At 44.7% G+C, this 15,009-nt stretch overlaps 1 protein-coding gene across 1 annotated transcript in view; it reads left to right on the forward strand.

The window, feature by feature from the left end:
* Positions 1-15,009, forward strand: part of LOC142259189 (uncharacterized) — a 48,904-nt gene that overhangs the window by 11,623 nt on the left and 22,272 nt on the right. The window contains 1 exon segment of the mRNA XM_075331689.1: positions 2,876-4,333. Within this exon segment, the coding sequence (XP_075187804.1) occupies positions 2,876-4,333 (1,458 nt within the window).

Raw genomic sequence — 15,009 nt, forward strand, 5'->3', positions numbered from 1 at the left:
TGGATCTTCCTTCTCTCTCTTCTGATGAATGTGCTGATAGGGGTGTTTATATCCAAAGTTGGGCACAGGGTAACTGTAACATATGAGTTGGGTTAGATTTATCCCACAGTGGGTTCATGGAGGCCGGGCAGCCCACCCACAGGATTCCCAAAATGTAATTAGGAAATAAATGGTAGTAGTTAACACACAGTTCTGATATTTTTACCTTCAAGACCCTGAAAGATATTTTCTCTGAATTCTACAAATGTCCATTATATAAGAACTTGTACTGGAGCCGTCCATTGTGGAGTCCGAGAGGCAGAAAATAAATGTCTAATATTTCTTCAGGAAACTCATCTGACAGAAGATATTGGCCCCTACAATAGTTTGGATTGCCGAGAGCCCCCGAGCCACATACTGTAATTACTCCAGATGTGGCACCTCTAGTTACTAAATCATTGACGGTGAAGGCTGTCGGGTGGAGGGCGATCATTTTAGTAGATGTGTTATTGTCTATAATCACAGTTTTCTCTATAGTCGTTAGTACCAAAGCCGCTTTTATTTCATGGCTTTCCACTGCAGCGTTTTCTGCTCCTATCCAGGCCCCATTTCTCCAATCTGACATCTGTCACTTTACATGATAACACCTTTGTAATGCTGAATCTGATCCCAGTGTTTCTGAGATTTTTTCTGTGGCATATTCTACTTTATCTTAGCTGTAATGTTAGGTTGATTTGTTTTCCATTTATTAAAACAAAAAACAAAAATAACCCTGAAATTCACCAAGAATGCAAAAGAATTAGAAGTGATCAAACATTGAATTTGATGCTCTTTAAACAAATAGTGATACCACAACATATAGTCAGTAAATAGCATTTACCGTATTCTGCTTTAGTGTAAATTACTATTTTGATTCTACAGAAGCCATATCTCTATTTATAATCAAGAGTCTTTCAGCTACAACCGTTGTGGAAACTTCCATTTTTGCACTGATGGAGAAGCAGTTTGGAATAATTTTGGCCTACAAAATATGATTTGGTGGCTTATTATTCCAATATACAGGAGGCAAAATGAACATAGAGGGTTGAACGTCATGGACTACTGGTTCCTGCTCTGAGGTCTACTGTTAGGGGTACTTTGCACGCTGCAACATCGCTAGCCGATGATAGCGATGCCGAGTGCGATAGCACCCGCCCCGGTCACACATGCGATATCTTGTGATAGCTGCTGTAGCGAACATTATCGCTACGGCAGCTTCACACGCCATTACCTGCCCTGCGACGTCGCTCTGGCCGTCGACCCGCCTGCTTCCTAAGGGGGTGGGTCGTGCGGCGTCACAGCAACGTCACACAGCAGGCGGCCAATAGAAGCGGAGGGGCGGAGATGAGCGGGACGTAAACATCGCGCCCACCTCCTTCCTTCCGCATAGCCGGTGGAGGCAGGTAAGGAGATGTTCCTCGCTCCGGCGGCTTCACACACAGCGATGTGTGCTTCCGCAGGAACGAGGAACAACATCGTATCTCCTATTGGTACGACATTATGAAAATGACCGACGCTACACAGATCACCGTTTTTCGATGCTTTTACGATCCTTCATCGGCGCATCTAGGCTTTACACGTTGCAACGTCGTTACCGGCGCCGAATGTGCGTCACTTTTGATTTGACCCCGACGATATCGCAGTAGCGATGTCGCAGCGTGCAAAGTACCCCTTAGGGTCAGCACACATGGCGAGTAATACGGAGCTTGTGGAATGCTATAAAAAATTGCATTCCACTCGGACCAATATTACTCTATAGGGCATCTCCCATAAGTTATTGTTTTCTGAGCCCTAATCGGAGCAAGAAAACAGTCGCAGCATGCTGAGGGTGGAATGCAGTCTTGTTTCACTAACACCCATTCAAGTCTATAAGGCGAGAAAAACATCGCATTGCTCTCGCTTTACACCGGTGTAACGCGAGAGCAGTGCGATTCTCGCATTAGCCAGCAACGGAGGAGATAGTGAGATAAATCCCTCCCCTCCGCAGCTGTGGTCTGATCGGAGCACAGTCACATGACATTCCTGCGAGCATGAGCTGAGTGTCATGCGAGCACTCGCAGTAATCCCTGTGTGGCCTCAGCCTTAGATTGTAAACGTTTTTTGTTTTATTAAATAATCACAATTTATAGAACTTGAAATTTGATTAGCTATGTTATACTTGCTGGTGTTTGCGGGAGTGGACCCACTGGGTCACAGCACTGACTCATCCATGAGAGGCGTAAGTAAGCAACTAACTTGTCTTCAAGAGAGTCTCTAATGGTGAAAATAGGCTTGTGCTAGAAGATACCCACCTGGTGCTACTCCAGGGAGTCCCGTTACTGCAACAGCTGGCCCCAGGGGTCGGGGATAGGATACTGCAGGTCTAGCTGGCACAGCTGTTATAAATAGATGCAGTAGGTATGGTAGGTGCAGCTGGTATAGATAGATGCAGCAGGTCCGCCGGGCACAGTGGATACTAGGATACAGACATGTGTTCGCACACATAGCATAACACTCAGGAAATGAATCTAACAACTAGCAACATGTTGCCCAGGCACCTCCCATAGGGGGGAGGATGCCTTAACTACCTAGTGCCTCTCAGCCATAGGTTGAGAGGCACTTCATGGTTAGGGCACGCTGACCTTTTAAGAATAGGTGTGAGTGCCCTAAGCACACTTCCAGGCCCTGGGAGATAGCAACAGGGACCGTGTACACTGAAGACACCGTTGGGTAGCCAGAAGGGTAAGTGTTCTGGAGTTCCCGCTGTGGAAAGGGTGAAGGACTGTGCGTGGGCGCCAGTAAAGGTGTTACAAGCTAATTTATAAATTATATCCTTAAATTTGAATATATTATAAAAAATAATTTTTATTCTTGGCAGAAGACTGTACCAGGAGATTAGAGGCACAACTGACATCTTCAATTTTAAAATCAGATAACTTTGAGATCACGCAAGATATAACTGAAGTGAATGCCACTATTGCAGATATACCATCGTCCCTTCACAGCAAAAATGTATCATCTGAGTCTATTAAACAAGTCATACCCTCTGATTCATCACAGACTATTAAGGAAAATAATTGTCACAAAAAATGCATTAAAGATGGAAGTGTTATTACAGGAAAGAAGCCATTTTCAACTTCAAAATATCGAAAAATCCCAAAAAATATTAACACAGGGGAGAAAAGATTTTTTTCAAAGTCTGTTAGTTACCAGAGAACTCACATGGGGGAGAAGCCTTTTTCGTGTTCAGAATGCGGGCAATATTTTGCACGCAATTCAAGTCTTGTTATACATCAGAGAATTCACACAGGGGAGAAACCATTTTCATCTTCAGAATGTGGGAAATGTTTTAACCACAAATCAAATTTTGTTACACATCAGAGAACTCACACAGGGCAGAAGCCATATTCATGTTCAGAATGTGGGAAATGTTTTAACCAAAAATCACATCTTGTTACACATCAGAGAACTCACACAGGGGAGAAGCCTTTTTCATGTACAGAATGTGGGAAATGTTTTGCAGATCAGTCCCATTTTGTTACACATCAGAGAACTCACACAGGGCAGAAGCCATATTCATGTTCAGAATGTGGGAAATGTTTTAACCAAAGATCACATCTTGTTAGACATCAGAAAACTCACACAGGGGAGAAGACTTTTTCATGTTCAGAATGTGGGAAATGTTTTAACCACAAAGCACATCTTGTTACACATCAGAGAACTCACACAGGGGAGAAGCCATATTCATGTTCAGAATGTGGGAAATGTTTTAACCACGAAGGAAATCTTGTTATACATCAGAGAACTCACACAGGGCAGAAGCCATATTCATGTTCAGAATGTGGGACATTTTTTAACCAAAAATCACATCTTGTTAGACATCAGAAAACTCACACAGGGGAGAAGAAGTTTTCATGTTCAGAATGTGAGAAATGTTTTACCCGAAAATCAAATTTTGTTATACATCAGAGAACTCACACAGGCCAGAAGCCATATTCATATTCAGAATGTGGCAAATGTTTTAACCAAAAATCAAATCTTGTTACACATCAGAGAACTCATACAGGGGAAAAGCCTTTTTCATGTTCAGAATGTGGGAAATGTTTTAACCGCAAATCAAATTTTGTTATACATCAGAGAACTCACACAGGGCAGAAGCCATATTCATGTTCAGAATGTGGGAAATGTTTTAACCAAACATCACATCTTGTTACACATCAGAGAACTCACACAGGGGTAAAGCCTTTTTCATGTTCAGAATGTGGGAAATGTTTTGCAGCTCAATCAAATCTTACTAAACACCAAAGAATTCACACAGGGGAGAAATCCTTGACATGTTTAGAATAAGGGAAATATTTTACACACAAATAGCATCTTTTAAAACTGACAAAGAAAGAAGGCATTATCATACCTAGAAGGTGAAAAATGTTTTACTTACTGTATATTATAAATTGTTGACCACTAAGAAAAACTCAAACGGGGAGAAAATATAGATTTAACAAACTGAACAAATAAACACAAATGAGACAGTCAAAGTAAAGGCAAGTAAGGAAAGAAGAAAGGGAAAGCACGTTAGAAGTTATATTAGAATTATAATATATACAGTTAGTAATAGACGTCTGTTTTCTAAAAATCTAATAAAAAGCAATATTCCATGTGCATTGAACATTTCACATTGTTATATATTTATACATTCATTAGTTACTTTCAGAGCACAATCTCCATGTCTGAACAATGTCTAACTTCTCTATACTACAATAATAAACATGTTCATATTACAAATTACTATTTCCATCTATGATCCATTCCTTCTTTGTGGGAACATCTGATGTGATCGAGTTTTATAAAATGTCTTTTCGTTAAGTTTAGTAGTTTTTTTCCCATCATTGGGACCTGACTCCCTTCTCTATTCCCCAATAAACAGATTATAGGTTCTAAGGGGAGTTTGATTGTAAATTCTTACTAAATTGTCCCAATAACCTGACACCCTAAACATTTTTTCAATAAAGTCTGATTATCTAAACTAATGTTTTTGATTTATTTTTTTTCTCCATTTGCTTTAATAATAATAATAATAATAATAATAAAAAATAAAATGCCCCTTTCCATATTTCCCCAATCTGGAATGCTGGTGTAGGTTTATCTATACAGAGACGTCATGTACAGAAATATTAGGGCTACAGCAACATCACATATGTTATACAGAAAAATAGCGCTGTCTCCATAGTTTTGTATACAATAACTTATAGATCAGACAAGCTCCTCATAGTTAGGCAGTTTCTATGTTACTCAGACGCTTTTTATATGAATAAGATCAGTGAGTCTCATTATACCGAGTAGAGAAGCTCCAGGGACAAAGACCCCGTCTCGTACTGACACGCTGGAAGCCCGAAGTCTCTAGCCCCGGGGCCCAGATTCTCTCATTTTTGGCTCCAGCGTTTCTTTTAGAATAAATCCCCTTCTCATACCGTCCTGTACTAATGACTTTGTTAATCACGTTTTGTCGGAGGGTCGTCTGAATCCATCTAAATGTTATCAATTTATGTGTAAGAAACAATAATCGTCCTACCGCAGTTTTCCCGCGTGTGTCCAGTGTCAATTGTTCTTCTATATTCCCTTATATAAAACCTTGGCGTCTCCAACCAAACCTGCTGAATAGGATTTTACAATTGTAATAACTTTACTCCAAATAAGTATTTATAATCCGCAGCCTGTGTATAAAGGTCCAGTCACACTAAGCAACTTACCAGCGATCCCAACAAGGATAGGGATCGCTGGTAAGTTGCTAGGAGGTTGCTGGTGAGATGTCACACTGCGACGCTCCAGCGATCCCACCAGCAACCTGACCTGGCAGGGATCGCTGGAGCATCGCAACACGAGTTGCTGGTGAGCTCACCAGCAACCAGTGACCAGCCTCCAGCGCCGCGTGGAAGATGCTGCGCTTGGTAACTAAGGTAAATATCGGGTAACCAACCCGATATTTACCTTGGTTACCAGCGCACGGAGCTACACGTGCAGAGATCAGGGAGCAGCGCACACTGAGCGCTGGCTCCCTGCTCTCCTAGTTACAGCACACATCGGGTTAATTACCCGATGTGTACTGCAGCTAAATGTGCACAGAGCAGGGAGCAGCGCACAATGCTTAGCGCTGGCTCCCTGCTCTCCTAGCTATAGCACACATCGGGTTAATTAACCCGATGTGTCCTGCAGCTACATGTGCACAGAGCAGGAGCCGGCACTGACAGTGAGAGCGGCGGAGGCTGGTAACAAAGGTAAATATCGAGTAACCAAGGACAGGGCTTCTTGGTTACCCGATGTTTACTGTGGTTACCAGCCTCTGCAGAAGCCGGCTCCTGCTGCCTGCACATTTAGTTGTTGCTGTCTCGCTGTCACACACAGCGATCTGTGCTTCACAGCGGGACAGCAACAACTAAAAAATGGTCCAGGACATTCAGCAACAACCAACGACCTCACAGCAGGGGCCAGGTTGTTGCTGGATGTCACACACAGCAACATCGCTAGCAACGTCACAAAAGTTGTTCGTTAGCAGCGATGTTGCTAGCGATGTTGCTTAGTGTGACGGGGCCTTAAGATCCGCAGCTTCCGCTAAGCACTTCTCACCTTTGTCCTCGGTACGTATGCCGACCTTGTGGAGGAACAGAGGGGTCCTATATCCCTTATGGAAGATTTATAGTTCTGGCAGTCTACAATGTCCACTAGGGATACAGATCTCACACCTTCAAGGATCCTTGTCCATTGATCGTCAGTAATGACCCAATGTCCCTTTCCCTTTTACATATAATAAGAAGATAAAAAGTGAGGCCTTTATCTCCAAAGTGTTTTATTTTAGATGATAATTAACCTCTTCACGAACGCGATCAGTAAAATTACATTCTATGTTTACGGGATTTAACTATCAGGGATGTAACTTTACTGTCTAAAATTCATCTGATTGCCGTGGCCATAGCAAAGGCTTTCAAATGATGACCTCTGTTGTTGTTGTTTCTTACAGCTGGGGACCTTTCTTAACCCCGGAGTGGGGTGGCATCGCCACCCCGCCATCCACAATTGTTGTGATTGGCTGTTCAAATCTTAACCTCCAATCACAGAAATCGCACTGTTTCACATAAACTAAATGCCTGAAATAGTGGAATCCAGCTATGATCGGTGTTTCAGGAGTAACGATCAGTGGCTGGAGGTCAGCAAACACGACGCCCTCCTCCTCCCCACAGCACTGATTGGAGCGATTGTGCTATGACGCGCAATTGCTACAATCAGCGTGCAGTGGGGCCGGCTGACCTGGTGGTGATGTCTCTCCCAAGGCTTGTTTTTTGCCTGGAGAGCCCTCCCCAGCCAGTCTGCGCCATGCCCCTGCTGGGACTTGTAGTTCCACGCCCCTGCCTGATCTCCGCTGAGCTGCCCGATCTTTGCTGTGCTGCCTGTAAGTACCGCTCTTCTCCTATATCTCCAGCTTTCCGACCACCCCGTCCCCCATTCCCATGGCTTCTACTGTCCCCTGCCCCTTTCCCCCCCCCCCTCGGCTTCTCCTGTCCCCATCTTATATCCCCTTGCCTGCTGCCGCCGCTGTCTGCTTGCTCCTGCCGGGTCATCCAAGGTCTTCATCTGTCTGAACTCACCTTGCAGTGGGAGCCTCCATCGCTGGGTCCTAGGTTCAGTCGTCCATCTAGCTGCCTGCTGCAGAGTTCCTCTGTTTACTGATCTTCCTGGTTCTGTGAATATAATTTTTTTTGTCTGTCATCCCACGTGGCTTTTTGCACCCCATCCGTTTGTGCGTCCTGCAGCTGCCGAACACCGATCCATGATGCACATAACAGATCAGCATCCGTGCTCCCATTTTGGGCAGAACTTTTTTTTTGCTTTTGATTGACGTCGGTTTAGTATGTTTCTTTTTTATGTTACCAAATTTGAATCTCCATTCTATTTTCTCTTTTTTTCTTTCTAGGTTTTTTTTCTACTCAAGGAAAATAGATTCACAGAAACACACATACACACAGAGTTTAGTTCTTTTTATTTTTTTTCACATGCCCCACACACCATACACAATATCCCTAGGTTCCTTGGAGGGGGGGTCACATGTGGGAGGTTTCCATTGTTTAGGCATGTCAGAGGCTCTTAAAATGCAACATGGCTTCTGCTAACTATTCCAGACAATTTTGTGTTTGAAAATTCAACTGGCGGTTTTTGCCTTCTGAGCCCTACCGTGCACCTAAAGAGTGGTTCCCTCCCACATGTGTGGTATCAGAATATCAGAATACTCAGGAGAAATTGCCCAACACATTTTGAGGTCCATTTTATCCTGTTGTCCTAATGAAAATAAAAAAAATAGAGACTAAAGCGGGCTTTACACGCTGCGATCTCACTACCGAGATCGCAAGCGATCGTACCCGCCCCCGTTGGTTGTGCGACACGGGCAAATCGCTGCCCGTGGTGCACAACCTCGCTTAACCCCGTCACACGGACTTACCTGCCCTGCGACGCCACTCTGGCCGGTGATCCGCCTCCTTTCTAAGGGGGCGGTTTGTGCGGCGTGACAGCGCCATCACACGGCAGCCGTCCAATAGCAGAGGAGGGGCGGAGATGAGCGTCCGGAACACCTCCTTGATTCCTCTTTGCTGGTGGATGCAGGTAAGGAGATGTTCCTCGTTCCTGCGGTGTCACACATAGCGATGTGTGGTGCCACAGGAACGACTAACAACATCGCTAAGATCCTGAAAATTATTTTTTTGTTTCAGGACGACGTCTCCACGGCAAACGATTGCGATCATTTAAGGTCAATCGTACTTGTCACACACTGCAATATCGTTAATGTCGCCGGATGTGCGTCACAAACACCGTGACCCAGACCATAATTCATTAACGATATTGCAGCGTGTAAAGCCCCCCTTTAGAGAACGTTTTTGTGGTAAAAATTTGTTTTTTTTTCATTTTCACAATGAAATGCAATTGAAAGGGCGGTCGTTCAATGCTTCATAACTTCCGTCAGGGGCCCATCAATCACTAGTGAGTAACGTTATGCCAGGTAATAAAATGAAGAGCTAAGGATGTGGTGCGGTCAGAGGCCGTTCTCATACCTCCTGTCCATCTGCCACACATTACACACCGGCCAGGTAATAAAATGAAGAGCTAAGGATGTGGTGCGGTCAGAGGCCGTTCTCATACCTCCTGTCCGTCTGCCACACATTACGCACCTGCCACTGTGACAGGACTTGCAAGTTGACTAGTAGCAATTCCATCTTTAGACCCTGTGCACACACTGCATTTTTGCTCCATTTTTGGGTGGTTTGTTGCCCAAAACTGCATGCATTGCTTTCCCCAGCAAAGTCTATGAGAATTCAGAAAGGCTGTGTGCACGTTGCTTCTTTTTTTCCTTGCAGTTTTGGTTGCAGAAAAAAGATGCAGCATGTCAATTCTTTCTGCATTTTGTCCCTGCGTTTCGGAGGACTGGCAGATCAATCCCCCCTGACTCAGGGTCAATGGGGGGGAATTGATCCCCAGTATCTGGCCGGATGCTGGTCCCCATAGACTTTAGAATCTGGCTCAAAGGGGTAGGAGCAAGTGCTTCATACTCCCCGATCACCAGCATGGCTGTCACACTGCTCCTGCAGCCTCTCATTCTTCTCCCGGGCCACTCATACATATTCACTGCTTCCGTCGCCCACTGGTTGCTGTGATTGGTTGCAGTCAGATTCACCCCCACCCTGAATGACAGCTGTCTGACTGCAACTCATTACAGACGTCGGTAGATGGGTCTATATCGTACAGTAAAATAAATAATAACGGCATGCAGTCACCTCTATTTTCCACAGCTGGGGGCTGGTATTCTCAGACTGGGGAGGCCTATGGTTATTAGGGTGCCCCCAGCCTAAAAATATCAGACTGCCAAATCATCCCAATTGCCCTGGTGCAGTGTCAATCGGGTAATACGGAGTTAATATCAGCCCATAGCTACCACAAAGTGCTAGATTAGTGAAGGCAGGTGACTGAGACACCCCATCAGTAATCTGTAAGTGAAAGTAAATAAACACAAACTCCCCAAAAATCCTTTAGCTCAAATGAAAGACAAAAAAAAGCACCCTCTTAACACTTTATTAACCACTGAACAATGTGACGACATGGACTCTCATGGGTTAAAGTTTCTTAACATTCAGCCAGACTATTGTTCTTATGTGTGCTAAGTCATGTTTGCTTAGCTATTGCTCTCCAGACTTTTCCAATAACCATTGTATTGTAGTTGTGTATTGATAATGTGATTACCTTAGTAGCCATTGTCTAGTCGGTGACTCCCAGATTACATGTACACCCTCAGTCTTTCTATGCACATCATTTAAATGAACATTATCCATGCAGCTTGAAATTCATCCAATGGGAGAAGCAATCTTGTCCAACCAATCGATGAGGACGCAGTGTATCCTAAGGGAAAGTTATGACTATAAAAGGGACTTCTTTAAGCCACCAGGGTTGATGAAGGTTGATGGATCCAGTCTAAGCTCTTTGGAGCTGACTAGAGGATCAGGATATCTTATGGCTTCAATCTAGGGACTCCGGATCCGGTTGGAGACCATATCCACAGCCTAGGGATTTCGACTCCGGCTGCCAGGATTGTAACATCATACCAGGACTACCTAAGGAGGACACTCAGGTTGGGACAGTTCAGTCACCTGGAACAGACTTTGCAGACCTCAGCCAGCTTCCTAAATCTGGCATTATTCTTTTCTCGGTGGGTGCCCGCCAAAAGCGGGGTGCTGCTGGATTTGAGTAAATAGCCCTGGAACCTCTGAGGCATGGACATTCTAAATCCCTGGTGAGCCAGCGGAAGGGTGAGACTCTGTTGCCTGTTACATTTGTGTGTTTTGCTGGTTATGTGTTATGTGCCGTTAATTGTTTGGGGATCCAATAAAGTCTAATTATTGTGGTTCCCTCACCCTGTGTTGTCTGAGTAGTGTTACGCCCACGGTTAAGGAGGCTGGCGTTCAGTTGGGATGAGCCCTGAGCCACGCTGTCTTTCTAAAGGCGGCGGGTTTTAGTGGACGAGAGCACCCACTGAGCCCCGTGTCTCCACAATTGGTGGCAGCAGTGGGATACTACTCAGCCTGGTTTACCCAGGGGAGCTGCAGTGGACTGGTGTTTTCGGACACCGTCCAGGGCTCAACAACCAGGGAGGTACATAAGCACACCCAGCAGGCCATAGGGGAGGCATTCAGGTTTCGGACGCTGCCATGTCCAACCCCACCAGCCCAGCCATGGGACAAGGACCAGAGAGGAGTTACGACCGCAGCAGTAAATGGATGCTACAGGATCTGTGCCAGATGCGAAAGATTGACTACAGGAACACTGACACTCGGTCAGACTTGATCCAGAAATTAGTCTGTTGGGATGCCCAGAATGATGCAGAGGACGATGAGGACACTGCCGTTGTGGTATCAGAGGAGGTAAACCCTGTATCTCATCCTAGATCCAGTGACAGTCTGGAAACAAACCAAACCCAAGCAGACCGAGTCAAGGAATTGTTTACTGCATTGGGGCCTGAAGCTTCAAGGGAAGAGAGGGCTGGTGTTCTGCAATTTGTGTTTGGATTTCCAATTTCCTCACCATCAGCACCTACCTCCAGGATAGACCACCACCAAGGAAGTCATCTTCTCTACAGGGATGTGCCAGTGTTTAATGATTCCAGCACTGAGATAGATGAACACTTGCAAAACTTTGAGATGCTAATGCGTATGCACCAGGTGCCCACAGATGAGTGGTCCAAATACCTGTGGACAAGCTTGCCGGTCCGGGCCCAGGAGGCTGTCCGATCACTTGGTCCTCAGGACTGCTTGGACTACAGAATTATTAAGGACACTTTGTTGGCCCTTTTTACCATAACACCCGAGAGACATCGCACTAAGTTCCGAACTATGTCTCGCCAGGGTGTCTCGTACGTCGAATTTGGCAGTCAACTCCGACGACACTGTAATCGCTGGCTCGATGGTCGGGCTGCCCACTCCGCTGCTGCCCTCCGGGATGTGCTAGTGCTTGAACAGCTGCTGGAGCAGATGGACCCGGAAATCCGAGAATGGGTAGCTGACAGGAAGCCCGACACCCCAGAGCAAGCAGCGCGATTGGCTGACGAATTTACAGCCAACCGACCCAGCTGGAGGCCCAATAGGCCCACCGATCTGAGGAGGTCCCTCCACCATGGATTCAAGCGACCCCCAGACTCACGTGCTGGACTAACTCATTACCCCACAGAAGCCCCAACAAGACAAAGGTTTACCAAAAGGGTGGGTGACTTGTCTAACCCACGGCGCTGTTATACGTGTGGGCGCCTTGGACACATGGCCAAAGAGTGTCTACAAAACCGGGGCCACATGCCTGGAGCCCGTCTACCAGTCAACATATGCCGAGATGAACCAACGAGACCTGAGGAATGCTACTCCCGAGAAACACCAATAGCTGAGGAAGTGGTTTATCCAGTCCACACCCTACGGCAGGCCGGACACCGTACACCAGCTAACCTCCATCCCCACATCCAGACGGTCAAGGTCGGTGATATACAGGCTCAGGGACTTCGAGACTCGGGATCTTCCATCACCCTGGTCAGCCCAGATATTGTTCCCACAGAACATCATTTACCTGGCCGCCAAGTGACCATTACCCTTGCTGGGGGCCAGCGCTCGAACATCCCTCTGGCACGAGTGCAGTTGGACTGGGGAACTGACCAAGGAGAGGTTGAAGTGGGGCTCATGGACGGCGTCCCCACCCCTGTAATTTTGGGAAAGGACCTAGGACGAGGACTATCCAGCCAGTTTGTCACCGCCATCTGTCTTGCTAAATTCTACTAAAAAGGGGGCTGAAAGCCCGTACTTACGAAGCGCTCACTGATATCCTAATCAGGCACGAATACTAATATTCTTTATAGCAAGATACTATTTATTTTAATAGCACATGAATATAATCAATGGTAGATAGGCATAAGAACTATAGTCATAGAAACTTATACAATAGCAGAAATATGCATCAACATTACCGTTATGTTGTAGCAATCCTTTCACATCGGAGGGAACTCGAGTTAATGATAAGGAATCAACATCATGGCATCTTGCATCACAGGAACAGTGCGTACGTACACTTCAATGTCCTGGAAGGTATTCCCTTAACATTAAGCGAGTTCGGTGTATTTTTTATAGGAAAATATTGTAGGTTGGGTTTACATGGTCACCAGCATATGACAGCTGAGTCATGTTCATGTAACTTGACCACAAGCTGCTGTGGGCACCAGTAGCTTCCTGCACATTTCCTGCACATTTAGCCAGTGGTCAACTGGCCGACCACAGTTGACCATTGTGTTAGTGAAATATTGCAATGAGCCGTAAATTTCATATGCAAGCTTCCTTAAACCTGTCTTTAAGCTAACCACAAGTTTCCGGCAAGTGGAACTGTGAATGTTACTTCCTTTATCTTGAAAACTGCTTCAAGACATGTATTCTTTGGTCATCATATTGGCCCTCCAAAGGACATCTCTTTGATACTGAATTATTGATAGGTCAAATAATATCTGGGATCACTCCTATCTTTTATGATTCCTATCTAATCACACATTCTTTCAGTCATATCACATTGGTATCACAATCGGTCCTTGATCCCAGGGATTATTTTCCATCATCAGTATTCCACTAGAAGAAGATCACTCGGAATATACCATACCATGACCAAGAAATATTGTTTGCCACAAATTTTGTTTTCTTGGTTTGTTTAGATAAACGTTGAATCACAAATATAATTACTTTCACTACTTTTGTACAGTATATTAAAACTAAAAGCAATATTATCTGAAAAGCTCCCTTGAACATCATGTGTTTTGGCATTTGCTCGATATTCAAAGGAATCATTACACATTACATTTCCCGATATGTTACTACAAGTTTCACTAGTCCCATTTATGAACATATTGGCATAAGGCCATAACATATCATGAATTGTCCTTTCCACTAAGCTGGGTTTAAAAGCATCTACAGTATTTATAGCTGTCCCAAAACTTATTTTTATATTCCCCATAGGGATGAATCCCAGGTTAGTCAGTCCAGTCTTATTTCTTGGTACCCAAATTCCTCCCTTAAAAGCCAGATATTGCAAATTGGTGACTGTTGCATTCAAATTGCCTTGCCATCATGGAAGATTGATCCATCCCACTACGGAAATGGGTACTGTCGCATTCTATAGACGAACACTTCGAGTGTCTTTATCAGCAAGATGATCAGAACAACTTTTCTACTTTAAGATTTCCTCCATCGATACCGGGACATCCAGATAAGGGATACTGGTGGCTGTAACCGAAGAATGTGTACAGATCCAGCAATCTGTGTGTTGAAAATGTGATGGTGCATCAGAAATTCATTCGCCACAGGTTCCTCCTGATGTAGACTTGTCCATCCAACGACCAAAGAGGCAAACATCAAACACAGGAATTTCTCCATCTCATCACTATCGAACTCTTCCCAGAAACCGATACCATGGATTCCGCTTATTTACAACACCATCTGCAAATAAAGATAGACTATTATTCTCGTAAATAACATTTTTCTTGTGGAACATATTCCCACTTCTCCACTCCTGGTCTCATTATCAGGAGAGTACGATCTTTTCCGACCGCTATTACCTCTGTCTCTTAGGGCGGTCCTTGGAGGTTTTGAATCCATATTTTTGCTCCTACATTTGTAATATTAGAGTATCCAAAACCTTTAGTACCCCGTATTGTTAATTCTGCCGGGGCAGTTCCTTCTCTTATTTCAGACAAGTTTATTGGAATTATTAACATCTGAGCCACCTTCTGGTGTTTCATCAATATCAAAGGTTCATTTCCCAAATTTAGCATCAGTACCTTGATTTCTCCCTGATAATCTGCATCTATTACCCCTCCCACCACTATGGCTCCTTTTAACACTAAACTAGGAGTGGCTATTTGACCATAATGATCCTTTGGTATCTGGCAACCCAATTCTGTTGAAATTG

This window comes from Anomaloglossus baeobatrachus (genome assembly GCF_048569485.1).
Source record: "Anomaloglossus baeobatrachus isolate aAnoBae1 chromosome 5 unlocalized genomic scaffold, aAnoBae1.hap1 SUPER_5_unloc_3, whole genome shotgun sequence".
Classification (NCBI taxonomy): domain Eukaryota; kingdom Metazoa; phylum Chordata; class Amphibia; order Anura; family Aromobatidae; genus Anomaloglossus; species Anomaloglossus baeobatrachus.